The sequence below is a fragment of the Mesocricetus auratus genome, unplaced genomic scaffold (genome assembly GCF_017639785.1).
Source record: "Mesocricetus auratus isolate SY011 unplaced genomic scaffold, BCM_Maur_2.0 Super-Scaffold_100011, whole genome shotgun sequence".
Lineage (NCBI taxonomy): Eukaryota > Metazoa > Chordata > Mammalia > Rodentia > Cricetidae > Mesocricetus > Mesocricetus auratus.
Genome location: NW_024429195.1, coordinates 80,634,261 through 80,649,460, shown reverse-complemented (window position 1 = coordinate 80,649,460; position 15,200 = coordinate 80,634,261). Strand labels below are relative to the sequence as shown.

Genomic DNA, 15,200 nt, shown 5'->3' with positions numbered 1-15,200 from the left:
TACTGTGGTGCTGGGGAGATAGTTTAGTGGGTAAAGTGCATACAAACACCAGGACCTGAGTTCAATTCCCAGAAATCACATAAAAAAGCCAGGCATGGTAGTACACGGCTATGGTCCCAGCATTGGGCAGGTGGCAACAGGTGGCTCTCTGGGGCTTGCTGGCTGATTGGCCAGTCTAGCTCAACTAGTGAAGCCTAGTTTCCAGTGAGAGACCTTGTCTCAAAAAACAAGGTGGATAGCTTTTGATGAAGGGTACACACACACACACACACACACACACACACACACACACACTCATCTTGATTAAGATATAGCTATGATTAAGATTATACAAAGACACACTTCACTTTGCCCCTGAGAATTCTGAAGGTCTTGGTTGCCTGTTTGAAAGGAGCCCCTGATGTACAGAGCTGGGCCAGGCAGTCCGGCATGGGCAGAATGTAGCAGCAGGGAGTATGGGAGCAGGAAACTGCAATTTAAGTTAGCCATGAGACCTGTGATTAATCACTGATACATTCTGAACTTTAGTTTTTATAGGGCGTAGCTCAGGGACAGTACTTGCTGTCATTTGACCTTTGGAGAAATGGCAAAAGAAACTAGTTAGCTGGAAGAAAGTGTATAAGCACACTTTGGAAGCTAAGAAGGTTACACCTGTTAAAACAGGAAAGAAAACTTGGTTCATCTCCTGCTTAGACTGGGGTCCTAAAACTGTGGGATATTTATTAAACTGTCTAGGAGAGGCCAGGGGGCACTGAGAGGTGGCAGGCACTGCTGTGGAGCCACCTGACCTCAGTTTCCCGTCTCTGTGGTGGAGTTGGTACAAACTGCTCTCCTGATTGGGCTGCTGTGGGTCAGATGAGCACTGAGCTGAGCAGCTAAAAGCTAGCATTCATCCAACAGCTTAGGCTGGACCAGTGAAGCCAACCTCAGTTGGTATGGTGGACGGTCCACGACACAGGCTCACTCAGGGTTGCAAACTGGATGAATGGGAAGATGAATGGAGGTGTACAGGGCATACCGTATATATTAAGCTGAACCACTTTTGTTAATTGCAAAGTATGTCAGCTACATATGATGCAACCTGGCAGGAATGCAAAAAGATGTTTGTTGAATGAATAAGTGGATGGATGGGTTTGAAAATGAATGGCACAGTAGAAGGCTAGCATTCGGTACCCAGCACTGTTTCCTTGGTGATGAAGGGGTTGTAGGTGGATGGTGAGAAGCTAAGCAAGAGCAGTCGAGGCCTGCAGCTGACTAAGCGGATGCTTGCTGACTGAGTTTGAAGAATGTCATCAGTTGGTCCTCGGGTGTCTTGGGACCTGGTCTCATCATGGCCCTTCCTTGGAGCCCAGGGCTGGTCTCTAGCCCCAGGCTCTTTCACTATTTTGGTAATTTTAGGACTTACCGAAACATTGAAGGCAGTGAAAGTGTCACATCGGCCACCCAGGGTGGGGTCCGTTAGCAGGCAGTCAATGCCATAGGCCACGCCCACATCAAATAAGAGCCCCCTCTGTACGATTCTGCACATTTGTCCATTGAGAAAGAGTTCGCCCTGAGAGAGAGAGAGAGAGAGAGAGAGAGAGAGAGAGAGAGAGAGAGAGAGAGAGAGAGAGAGAGAGAGAGAGGGCACTGTGTATAATGTGGCCAGTTCCCATAAGGCTCAGAAAGAACTAAAATAAACATATCAACAAACATGCAGGGGGTTTCCTGCTCCTGTCATGAGGGCCTGGAATGCCAGGGTGAATTAGATGTCTCATAGCTACCCCTAAAGGCAGTGAGCAAAAAAGAATTTGCTGATAATGGAAAACTGTGGGGACACCAGACCTTGAGCAGAAACCCACTTCCCCTTCGGCCTGGGAGCAGGCAGCTGTGAGATAATGTTTACTGAAAACAATTCAGTGCTATAAAGCTCTTGATAGGGCTCAGATAAGGGCTCACTCACTGAAACACCATGACTTTGACACCCCCTACGGCTAGATGCTTCTTCCTGCTCCCTGCGGTTTCTCCCCGATTCTGGGGCTGGAGATTAAACCACCAGCCTGGAGGGTGAGAAGTCTGGAAAGAATTGTATGTAGATGGATGGCAGAAGTCCTTAAAAAGGGAAGCGGGGTTTTTTTCTTGGAGAGACTTCTCTCTCCTAAGCGGACTTGGAGTCTCCTCCTAAGCTGACTTGGGAAGCATAAAGTTTTTCTTAAAGCAACTGACCGGTCTCTGTGTCATCTATCCCGACCACCTCGCTACATTCTCGGATGCAGGCCGCACAGCAGGTGCGACAATTGGAGGATCCCACCAAGATTGTGAAAGCGAGGAAGTGAGCAGGTTCGTCTCTTTTTCTGGCCAGGGACAGATTGGGGAAAAAAGAAAAGAAACAATGGGGAATAGTTCTGGGAAGCTTAAATTACAGTATCAAGTTAAAAAGTTACTTGAAGGACATGGGATTACAGTAAAGTCTAAAACCTTAGAAGGCTTTCTAAAATCGATCGAACGAGCCAGTCCATGGTTCATTACCGGGGGGGGAGCTTAAATGTCCCAGATTGGAAGGATGTTCGCTATGATTTTTAGAGTCGGGTGTTGGTGGCATATGCCTTTAATCCCAACACTCGAGAGACAGAGGTAGGTAGGATGGAGGCCATCCTTGTATACAGAGCGAGTTCCAGGACAGCCTCCAAAAGGATAGAGAGAAACCCAGTCAAAAAAAAAAAAAGGAGGGTAAAATAGAAATAAAATAAAAAAATCTCCAGTCTTTCATCTGATCCACTGAGGTCAGGAAAGTAAAGAAAAACTCAGAGATCTAAAAGAATAGCCAACAAATAAGGCTATAAGTATGTATTAAAAAGGGGGTAACAAGATAGGGGTACCAAATTAAATGTCTAGGCCTTTGCCTGACAAAGGTTAAAAAAGAAAAAAAAAACGCTTCCCTTTTTAAGGACTTCTGCCATCCATCTACATACAATTCTTTCCAGACTTCTTACCCTCCTGGCTGGTGGTTTAATCTCCGGCCCCAGAATCGGGGAGACACAGCAGGGGGGACAGGAAGAAGCATCTAGCCGTAGGGGGTGTGAAAGTCATGGTGTTTCAGTGAGCGCGCCCTTATCTGAGCCCTATCAAGAGCTTTATAGCACTGAATTGTTTTCAGTAAACATTATCTCACAGCTGCCTGCTCCCAGGTCTAAGGGGAAGTGGGTTTCTGCTCAAGGTCTGGTGTCCCCACAGAAAACAAAAACCAACTCCCCTAAACACACCTCAAGACACCCGAAAGCCTCCCCAAATGGGAATGGTTGGAGAACAGCTTTCATGTCAACTGACCACCCTCACCCATGACACTCACGATGTCACTGCCTGTTCCACACTTCACACTCAACTCTGAACCTTGCAGTGTCTTCCAGGAAGTAGACCTGGGCAGGTCTGAGGCTAAAGCCTGAGGGGGGGAGGGAGAGAGACAGACAGAGAAAGGGGGGGGGGGAGTCATGTTAATACCTGCATTGGGGCCAAAGGGCCAAAGGAACTTGCCTGCAAACCAAGTTCAAGTGGGAGAGTCCCCCTGCTGCAGTAACCCTGCCAAAGCAACAGTGAAGTCCCTTCTGGAGGAAGCCCGTGCCAGCTGGGCATCTGTGCTGGGCATCCTGGAAGACGCTATCTAGGGTCATGAAGCCAAAGGGTGAGTGTGGTTAGCTGGGAGTCATTGTCTTGAATGTGCTCCTTCAAAAGTTATATGAGCTAGCCATGGTGGCGCACACCTTTAATTCCAGCCTTCAGGAGGCAGAGGCAGGCAGATCTCTGAGTTCAAGGCCAGCCTAGTCTTGTCTACTTAGTGAGTTCCAAGCTAGTTAGGACTGCATAGTGAGATCTGTTTCAAGAAAATAAAACATACCAAAATGCTATAAAATCTTGACCTCAAGGACCTTAGAATGTGACCTTATTTGGAAGCCAGGTCTCTGCAAATAGAGTTAATAGGCGAGCTGAAATCTCCCTGGAGAAGGGTGGGCTCTTAACACAATATAAACGATGTCCTTGTTAGAAGAGAATTCTGCAGGGCAGGGGCCACTAAGACAGGGAAAGAATGGCTATGGGAAGATGGAGGCAGATTCCATGGATGCACCTGCAAGCCAAGGGATGCCAGAGATGCCCACAAGCCACAGCAGTCATGGGAGTCTCAGGGAACAGTCTTTCCTTCAGAACCCCAGAAGAAATGGCCTTGTCACAATGATGGCAGCAGCCTAGCTCTAGTGCCGTGGGGGAACTAATTTCTGCAGTTGGAAAGCACCTAGCCTGTGGCAGTTTGTTATGCCGACCCAGGAAGTCACCAGGACACTGAGTGAACTGAAGTCAGGGCACTGGCACCTTGGAGTGCATGGCTTCATCTCAGAGTCATCCCTGAGGCCTCGGAGTGACTGCCATGTCCCCCACGGTCTGGATTTTCCAGGATAGCCGCCTAGTTCTTGGGCTGACAGCTGACTGCATTAAAATGAGTCAGTCATTTGTTAGGGATGTGAGAACATCTGGGAAGCTCCAGGGACCTGTGCCAGCTGCCTGTCTGCAGAAATGAAAAGGCGGCACCCAGTTCAACAGGGCAGAGGGCTGAAGTCTTCTTCCTCCCCAAGGAGGCATGGGGACACATGGCAACCTGTGGGTCATGGGGCCTTAGTGCTAGGTGTCTGCTTCTCTGGGAAGTTTAAAAAACTACCCTGGCGTCTCTGATCACGTGGAACTTCAGATATTCCTTCAGGGTGTCCTTGTTGTCTTGATGGAACAGGAAGTTCTGCTGCTCCAGGGGTAGGGCTTGGAGGGCTTTGTCCGTGGGCCAGAAGAGAGTGACTGGGATGTGGATGTGGTCAGTGATGACACTCAGCAGGCCCGAGTCCTGAAACAGAGGTGTCGGTATCTTACCCTCCCTGCAGGCAAAGGGCCAGGTACTCCATCTCTCCATGCCCTGTCCTGTGGCTTGTCAGGGTTTCTGAAGGTCCCAGAGTGACACAGGCAGAAGCTAGAGCACTGCACCCCAACCATTTTGAACCCCATTTCCTTAAAAAGTAATCCAGAGTCAGACTCTATGCTTTTGTTAATGGGAAAGTAAACTTCAATGAATATCTTATTTTTCATACAATTTTTGTTCAACTATTTTAACTTTTCAAGACTAGTTTTCATTTTTCTCATATTTCATGAAAACACTTATTAAGACATGTATGCTTGCTTATAAACTTTTGAGATAAAATGTATCTCAAATGTGGTGACATCTTGTTTTTACAAATAAAGCCTGTCTGAAGGTCAGAGAATGGAACTTGTTACTAGCTAACCATAGAGGTTTGGAGGTCTGTACAAACAGACAGAAAGTAAGGTAGCTGGGCAGAAACAGGATATAAGCAGGGAGAAACAGGAAATCACTCTCTTCTCTGCTGAGATGCTAAGGAGGTAAGGTGTGCTGTGGCTTGCTCCTTCTCTCTGATCTCTCAGCATTTCCCTCTATATCTGACTCCAGCTTTTTATTATATAGACTAATTAAGAACTCCATTTACACTCAAAGAAATGTCAAGATGAATAGGAGAAATCATTCTGAGAGCCTTATGTGGCATGGAAACATCACATATATTAATTCTTCCCTGTGAAGTAGGCTGTATGACCTTCACTGAACCCTTGACAGGCTTGTTAGACCAGACCCTGTGGAATAGGTACAGGGCAACTACAGAGTTTTGGAGATGGCTAGGTAGACAAGGGTTACTCAGTTGCCACATCCTTAGCTAGTTTCATCTAAAAAATTTTATTACATTTGTTTATTTGCTGGAAAAGTATGTGCGGAGGACAGAGGGCAGCTTCTAGGAGTTGATTCTTTCCTTCCATATGTGACTTGTTAGGATTTTCATTTTGAACTTCTTGAACCCCATTTCTAACCAGCTCCCTAGAGAACCTGACACTCAGATCTTTTGGGGGAATTGAGGACCTAATGTAGAGATTATAGACTGTGCTTTGTGGGGAACCAAGGTTCTTGGAACTCTTTGGGGACCAGTCAGTGTTTGGGTGCCTCTCACAGATATAAACACAAGCAAACCCAGTAAGGCAGAGTTCCAGGTGGGCTGTCCCCAAGTTCTCTTTCCCCTTAGTGTTTTACCTGTATCAACTTGCTGAATCTGGTATATCCATTGTTCATTGCCACTGTAGTAAGATTTTGCTGCAAAGATAAGAAAGTGTATCCAACCATCTGATATTGTGACATGAAAACGCCACCTACAAAGTTTATACTTGAGAACTGTTAGGGAAAGCTTGGACTGCACCTTCTATGACTGGAGGACGGTACCTTCCTGAGGTGGCTGCTCTTACTCAAGAGGCAGAGATACAAAAACAAATCCAATATAAGTAAGTTTGTTATTTATGGATACCCTGGGACACACCTGTCGGTTGAACATGCCCACTTTAGACAACTGAGCACTTTAACAACCCAACTGCATAAAATGGGGGTCACACAGCAGAGGCTGGACTATCTATTGGCTCATGAGCAGCAATAGCAGCTTTCTTCTGTCCATGCTTTCCCGTACTGCAGAGGCTGGAAAGCCAGACACATTTTCCAGACTCCCTTGCAGCTAGAAGCCCACAGGCAATGCAAGGTCAAGCAAACCTGAGGACCCTGGAGATCTGTTGGTGGAAAGGAACAATATGAGGTACAGCTAGCAGGGACAGTAGGCCTCCCAGAGCACAGTGGTGTGGGTATGAGCAGTTCAGTCTCTAGCGCCCTGGGAGGAGAGGCTGGAGAGGTGGGGCCTGAAGAGCTGTAACAGTCAGAATGGCCCTAGGGGAAGGGTAGAGATCCTTTGTTTCAGGACTGTCTAGTTTGCTTTGTTTCCACCTGGGCAGCATTTAAATTAGACTATGGCCTCCAAAAGATTTATTCATACACACAACATCTTACGAAACTCCTTTTTGTAAGTGAGGCTTAGTAGATTCTGCTACCTGCAATGAAGGGGAGTGACCAATACTAATAATTAAAACAAAGTGGGGCCTGGTGGCTGAGACATGTAATATTAGCTACTTGGAAGGCTGAGGCAGGAGAGTGAAAAGTTTGAGGCCTATCTGGGCTGCAGAGTGAGTTTAGGACCAGGCTAAACAAATTAGTAAGGCCTTGTCTCAAAATAGAAAATGAAAAAGGTTGATTTTGTACTCAGGAAGAAGGTACTTGCCTACCATGTACAAGGTCCTAGGTTCAATCCTCAGTACCAAAAATGGAAATAAATAAGCGAATAAATGAATAAATAGTTAAAATTGTTCTTTCTGTCCATTAAGAGGAAGTTTTATTCCAGGTTTAGCTTTAGGGATATCTAATTATCTACCTTCCCTTCCTTCTTTCCCCTCTCACTTCTCCCCTTCCTTCTCCAAATCTATATAAGATAACCTTCCTTTGTGGACACTAAAGAAAAACATGAAATTATTTACTTTTAAAATTTTTGTTAGGAGGCAGGTGTTTACCTTATTGGCAAAACTGACATGAAACTCATGGACTCAAAGGAGCCTCATACTTGAAGCTGCCGCATACTGGGGCTGTGGCACACACCACTACCCCCAACTAAAATCTACATACCGACTTAAGCAACCTTTGTTTGGAGCAACAGGATGACAATGGTCCGAGGTGATGCCTCCAACCAGGACAGAGCTGATGACACAGACATTGCGCTGGGGCATGACAACAGTAGGTACCTACCAGAACCCTGCCTGAAGCATCTTTGGGGGTGACAAGCAAGTGCTGAGGAGACAGCAGTTTGTCTATGATGTGGATGACACCATTGGTGCTGATGATGTCACTGGATAGGACCTGTGCCTTGTTGTTGATGTATATGATATCCTGAAGACAAGTGGAACAGCAAAAGACATGAGCACAGAGAGCCCACACAGAACCCTTCCCCACAGAACGAATGCTTCTCCATGTGCTCATCATCAGGGCCAGAACCCGAAGGTCCACGTGACTGAAGCATTAGTTACTATGTTATCAGTTACTATGGTCCTAGAAGGAAAGTGGAGATGAGGACATAGTCTTCACCTGTGAGGTTAACAGCAAATAGCATCATCAGCCAACCTGGCTAGTTGCTTCTATGAACACAATTCTGAAAGCGCACAGGATAAACGGCTCACAGTTGGTGTCTCATTAGTGGATCCTCCACTCCGTCTGTGCTGTCCGGAGCTGCCTTGCCTCTAAGTCCACGTTCCAATTCACCTGTTTTTGCTATGTGACTTTCAACAAGCTACTAAGCCTCTCTGAGCTCAGCCTCCACATTTGGAAACTGGGGACAACAGTGGTACCCCACCCTGGGGCTGCTGGACAGACTGGGTCAGCGCATGTGAAGCCCTCAGCACAGTCATACAGTAGAAATCGCTTGGTGGCTGGCCGTTAGCACTGCTGCTGTCACTCCAGCACCTTCCCAAACTGGCTGCTTTTACCTGGGAGACAGAGATGGAGATGGGTTCACCCTGGAGGGTCACGACACTTGTGGTCACCTTGAGGTCTTCCAGCAGCAGCTGTTGGCAGGCGACCACGTGATACCGAAGAACCTGAGGCATGAGGCCCTGCTGATCCCAGTCTTTGATCTGGAAATAGACCGGGGGGGGTCAGAGGCAGGGCCTTGTGCTAGAACCCTCTTTATGCTCTCCTCTTTCCCACACTCTGAGGACTAGTGTCTGGTCAGACAAGGCAGTGAGAACTGGAGGTGGAAGGGGCCTCAGGGACCTCTGGGCCAGCCTGTCACAGCACTGCTTGAAGGAGGCCAGTGTCCAATGCTCCACAGAAAGGAATTTTCTTGGGAATTATGCTAGGAGAGGACCATAGGAGGACCCTCCTAGAGAGGAGGCAGGATTAGGTCTTCAGGATGGAGAGGCTGTGGCACATTTTAATTTGGATTCAAAATACAAAGAATACAATTATGAAGTCACTGTAATAAAAGATCATAAAACTCTGGATGGAGTTGGCACACGCCTTAATCCCAGCATTTAGGAGACAGAGGCTGGTGGATTGAGGCCAGCCTGGTCTACAGAGAGAGTTCCAGGACAGCCAGGGCTACAGAGAAACCCTGTCTCAAACAACAATTCCACAAAACTTTGTTTCACTCTTTTGAGGCTTTGAGGTAAAACAACCACAGGTTAGTGATTTTAAGCATTATTCTTGTGTCTTGCTTTGCTGGTCCCTAAAATATATGCATAGAGAGGGCAGTGTGTGCAGTGGCTAGGGACAAATCCTTCTCCAACTACCTTCCAGCACGGGACTTCCCTCAGTGTTCTGCACTGTAAAATGGGGATGACATTCAGCTACAAGTCTGACATGAGGAGAAACAGAATGCATGTGGGCCAGGCCCCATTCTGAATGTAGCTGTCTCTTAGACGTTAGCTGTTTATAGTACTTTCAGGTGATCCGACACAGGGGCACAGTGAACAGCAGAGCAGGGAAGGCTCTGGAATTTCCTGAAGTTGAGAGCTAGTAAATCCCTTCAGCCCCTAGTCTTCTCTGCTCACTTGAGAATTCTCCAGTTCCCCACTCTGTCTAGGCATGGCTTTGGGAAGCCTAGGGCCGGTGGCACCTCAGACCCCAGGCCTGCCAGGGTCTTCACATAGACAAGAAGCCCCTTTTATTGCTGGTCAGCTCCACCAGAGGAGACCATCTCCTGCCCCCACAAACATCACCATGGTGGGTTCTCGGCCATGTCTTTCATCAAGCTGCTCTACAGTTTCAGCCTGATGCTCACCCTGGGCTCCTGGTTGAAGGAGGCGGATGACGGCGCAAACACAGTGAAGGGGCCAGGCCCAGCCAGCTCTCGGACATCGTGTTCCTGCAGGGAGGAGGTAAGGCCACATGTCATGCTTTCACACAACCTTAGGGCTTCCTCTCTCACAGGGGCAGGCCGAGGCTCAAAGATAGGCCAGAGTCTGTTTTTGTCTCAAAGTAAAGCCAGATTCTGTGTCATCAAAATCGTACTTTTTCTAATTATAAAATTAACATGTGGCTATAGAGTAGCAATTCTGAAAGCAGACTACATAGAGGGTGACAACTCCCTCTGACCCCATAGAGACGACCTCTGCCTCCCTGTCCTCTCCACGTGACAGCTATAACTGTGATAACCTCCCTGTCCTCTCCACGTGACAGCTACACACTATGATAACCTCCCTGTCCTCTCCACGTGACGGCTATACACTGTGATAACCACACGACTAACCAAGATGACACACTTAGCCGTCAGCTGCCATCTTGTCATCCTAAGGTTGGAGGGCTGCTGCAGTGTTTGCTCTGGTCCCTCACGCCCCCCTCTTCAGTGCTTCTGGGATTTATATGTGGATGGCTCCCAGAAGGCCAGCATGCTTTCACCTAACCAGCTGCATCTTGCCCTGCTTCTTCTGGAATGGGTACACCAAGCCTGTGTTCTCTGCTTCTGTACGCCATGCTACATGCTCCCAACACTAGGACATTCTGCCTCCCCAGGGCCCAGAAGCACAGAGCTTTGCAAAGCTTTCCTCCCTCGGGTTGTTTCTGTCAGGTACGATGGCTGTGAACAGGTAACTCACACCCAATAGTATTTCTTTTTCCACTGCTGTGACAGACATTTTCATACAGTCACTATCACTGACGTATAGGATTTGTTCTGAGGAATGCGTTCCTAGGCCATTTTGCTATGTGTGAACACCCACTCCTCAGTGACTCACACAGAGCAAGCCCCACTCATGATAAGAGCCCTATATGATGTATTCCTTAATCTTTCCTATATGTATTTTTTACTGTACCTTTCAACGTTTAGATATAATGACTGTCACAAATGCTAACCCTGTGTGATTGGTTACACCTAAGGCTTGAGAGACAGAGTTCACAAATGATCAAATCCTAGCTCCAGACTTTCTTCTGCCCTCCCTGACTCCAGAGGCTATAGCTTTATCGTATATCTTGCTGGAGACCTGGCAATTTGACATATGTATACATACATGTGTATACACAAATATAGTTCAATATATACACACAAATACACATAGATTTACACACACATATATTCTAGTGGTAGAAACTGAATGCACACATCTCAGAAGTAGACAGACACTTTCTTACCTGTAACTGGAAGAAATACTGTGAAGTTGTCGGGTTCTTAGGAAGTTCCTGCAAACAAAGACAAGGAAATGTCATATCAGCTGGGAATCACACACAAAACATAGAGTTGTACTGGACAATTTGTTCTCAGAAAGCCACACGATGGCTCTCTTGCAGCCTCACTGAGGGCTTGTAGCTGATGCTCAGAATGACTGAGGGACACACTGAATCATGTCTGAAATCCTATCCAATGTACAAAAGAAAGAGCCTATCACCCCTCAAAGCACAGGACTTTACAAAAATTTCAAATGGAACTCAAATCTTGACAAAGCACACCAAATATAGTTGAAATCTTGTAAAGGTCAGTTATTGACCTGACAACAAGAATGTTTGATCACTCAGAATGCTTTGGCCTCTCTTTAAGATAATTTTCTTAGTGTTTATAATCTGCAGAGACCAGAAAGGATCACACTGCTTCTCCTCTATCTGCAGTGTATGCAGATGGGGTGAACAGCATGTGTCCACATGTGCACACACACACACACCCCACAGGCATACCACACACCATACACACCACCCCATACACCACACATGCATATCAACATACATCCATACACCCACACATACCCCCACAAATATACCAAATATACCCATATACCAGGCATACACACACACACACACACACCTCATACCCTCACATCTACCATATGCATACCATAAACACACCACACACACTCCATATACTACAGCCACATTCACCTACACCCCCACATACATCTGACACCACACACACACACACACCATACACATACATTCCATATAACACACATATTCATCATACACTACACATACCATAGACCACAAATATGCCATATACAACATACACAGACATGCACACAATAACACACCCACAAATATACACACAGACATATATACTATACATATATCCCATATACTACACATATGATATACCATAAATATACCATACATCACACGTGCATATACTACATATACCACAAACACACTCCACTCTTCACACACACCATGTTATGAGTCCATACACTACCCATAATATACAGTCACCACACACTATATACACATGCCACACCACACACATCCATACTCTATCACATCACATACATGACACACACAGAATGTCACCACATTCTGTACATCCACTTCAGATATATTTACATCTATTCACACGCCAACCCAAAGTATTAGTACATGCTCTGTGTTCCTGACACCCACCATCATATTTCATTTTGTAAGAACCTGATAGAGCTGATGTCATTATCATTTTCTTTTCCATGCTCGGAGTGATGCATAGAAAAGTGACATCGCTTGCTCCGTGTCACAGTGCTATTCCCTGGCAGAGCTGAATCCAAACCCAGGTCTTTCTGACTGCAGGGCTTTGTCAGGCTTAATCGTGAGGCCACTCCCTTCCCAGGCCACAGGAATTTCCATGGGTAGATAGAGCTCTTTTCATTGCAGCCTATCTGTAACTCCCCGGGGAACCTGGGACGTGCAGTTTACTTTCTGGAGACTTGTTGTTACCCCGTAGATGCTGCCGCGGCAGGTGAATCCATCCCCTGTGTAGTTCTGCTTGCAGGTGCATGTCCTCTGATCTTGTCCAGTGTGGGTGCAGATGGCCAATGGGCTGCAGCCGCCATTATTCTGGTAAAAGTACCAAGAGGTGGAGGAGGGACTCGATCAGACCAGTGAACCCGCCAGCCTTGTTGCTATTTGTTGAGCAGTTCTGTGCTGAAGTTTATAATTTGAGGGCTGTAGGTACAGTTCAGTGGTGGAATGCTTGCAAAGCACTGGACTCAATCCCTAACAACACACACACACACGTGCACACACATATGCATGTGCATGTGTGAACACACATAAACATCTCCCACACATTCCCTCTCAACTCTCCAACTTTGAGCCGTCTTCATTGCCTTCCTAGACTTGCTGTATAGTACCGTGGTTGTTGGCCATTTATTCAGACAGCCTCGTATCCCAAGACAGCAGGCTTGTTTATATAACCAGGTCTCCAGCCCTCTATGGAAAAGTACCCTTCATGTGTAACACTTCCCATCTTTAGACCAAACTCTGACCTGGTCATAGGAAGGATGACAGAAAGCCAGTATAAACAGAACACATTGCCTTGTCCTCAAGAGCTCGTAAGATGTGGAAGAGGAGGCTAAAATACAGAGCACAGCTGACTGAGCCTCACAGCGGCCTCTGAATGGGCTCTGAACAGAGCGGACTCCAGTGAGGAAGGAGCATGAAGTCAGGAAGAGAAGCAGAGGAGCGGCTCAATACCCACTGCTGGGAATCCCCCCAAATCTTTCCCCAAAATACTTGCTGAGTACGATGGTGGTCAGCACCCCAGAACCCCACGCCAAGGGATACACTTCTATTTGCTGCTTAGAAAAGCAGACGCCAGGGGACATGATTCTTCTAGCCAACGACCCAGACTTTGACGGTGGCAATGCCAGTGTGCTCCAAGACCACACAGGAGAGTCCTTTCTTGTCACACCCCTCTTGGCCTCTGTCCACTCCAGGGGCCTAGGAGCCCCAGTTATCCCTCACCATGAGGGCACTTGCTCCATGGAGGTCTGGATACCTGCTCCCTGACCATACACCCCACTCCTTCCGGAACTCACAAAGCCCTCCCCTGAACCTGGTACCATCCCTCACACCGTGGGCCTCTCAGAGCCTTCTCCCCCCTCGTGGAGGTTCACATTCTCTCCCCCTTTCTGGTTCTCTCTCCATCCACCCTCCTGTCTCTTACCCTCTCTCATTTTCACTTCACTCACTCAGCTGGGTTATGATACACCAAGAAGGCCCGTATCACAAGTTGGCACCTTGATCCTGGGCCTCCAGAGTGTGGGGGTTACATTTCCGCTCAAGCTACCTGGTCTCCAGGGTTCTGTTGCAGTGACACTGAAGAGACGGATGGGTTGAATAGAAGAGTCCCCCACGGAAAGCCCTGTTGCCTGGCTCTTTCTTGGTGGTAGGACTTGGGAAGAAATTCATGGTTCTTGGACTGCTTCACAATTATTTTGTTTGCTTACCACAATGTTTAAGGAGTTTTTGCCTTTTCCTTTGAGTTATTACCATCATTTAACAACTTTAAAAATTCACACGAAAACTTCTGTTATTCTTGCACAGCCCATGCTGGCTGGCATTGCTCCAGGCCATGGAGATCTGAGGCTTCGAGATGGTACTCATTAGAGGGGAACCAAGTTCCCATCTTCCTGTTGTGGGCCCCTGTCCAGCCCTCGATGGCCCTATTGACTTTGGAATTGAGAGCTGACTCCTGACATATGCTTCCAAGAGGACAGCAACGAGTTCTGACCTCCAGGGCAGATGTGTCATGCGTGTTTTGACCAACACAGCATGGAGGAACTGTCAGCTAGAGCCACGTGGAGTTCTCCTAACAGCAGCCCTATGCCCCAGCCACCTGTGTTTGCTCCCGTATTGTCTGCAGTCATTCCATACAGAGGCCATTGTTCTCTTGAGTTTGCCAGACCAACAGGGAGGCCAATGGACCTGTTTGGAGAGCAACTCCATTCGGTTCTCAGAGCATCAGCTGGAAATGCTCAGGCAAAACAAGCCACCCAAGTGTTTGGTCCACAGTGTTGCCCTAGAGAGACACCCTGGGTTGGGCTCTGTGTGTGTCATGTACTGGCTCCATGACCTCCAATAAGGATCTTTACTTCTGCCAGCCAGAGGCAGGAAGAATTGAACCCACTCCAAACATGGCTGCCCCTTAAGCCCCAAGCCACCTGTAATTGTGACCTTGTTTAGAAAAGCATTTTCACAGAGGCCACCAAGGGTCCTGAGATGAGGCTCCTAAACCACAGGCGTGAGAGCAGAGGCCAGGCGTGAGGTGAAGAGGACAGAGGCCAGGCGTGAGGTGAAGGGGACAGGCGTGAGGTGAAGAGGACAGAGGACAGGCGTGAGGTGAAGAGGACAGGCGTGGAGGTGAAGGGGGCAGAGGACAGGCGTGAGATGAAGAGGACAGGCGTGGAGGTGAAGAGGACAGAGGCCAGGCGTGAGGTGAAGGGGACAGGCGTGAGGTGAAGAGGACAGAGGACAGGCGTGAGGTGAAGAGGGCAGGTGAGGAGGTGAAGGGGGCAGAGGCTGTGGTCTGCAGCCACAG

At 47.6% G+C, this 15,200-nt stretch overlaps 1 protein-coding gene across 1 annotated transcript in view; it reads right to left on the bottom strand.

Moving 5' to 3' along the window:
- Stab2 (stabilin 2) overlaps positions 1 to 15,200 on the bottom strand; it is a 160,839-nt gene that overhangs the window by 27,079 nt on the left and 118,560 nt on the right. Inside the window, exons 45-53 of the mRNA XM_040755138.1 lie at positions 12,596 to 12,715; positions 11,060 to 11,107; positions 9,714 to 9,797; positions 8,419 to 8,565; positions 7,685 to 7,825; positions 6,104 to 6,163; positions 4,685 to 4,861; positions 3,329 to 3,418; positions 1,406 to 1,552 (exon numbers count right to left, since the gene is read on the bottom strand). Coding sequence (XP_040611072.1) covers positions 1,406 to 1,552; positions 3,329 to 3,418; positions 4,685 to 4,861; positions 6,104 to 6,163; positions 7,685 to 7,825; positions 8,419 to 8,565; positions 9,714 to 9,797; positions 11,060 to 11,107; positions 12,596 to 12,715 — 1,014 coding nt within the window. The remainder of the gene's footprint in view (positions 1 to 1,405; positions 1,553 to 3,328; positions 3,419 to 4,684; positions 4,862 to 6,103; positions 6,164 to 7,684; positions 7,826 to 8,418; positions 8,566 to 9,713; positions 9,798 to 11,059; positions 11,108 to 12,595; positions 12,716 to 15,200) is intronic.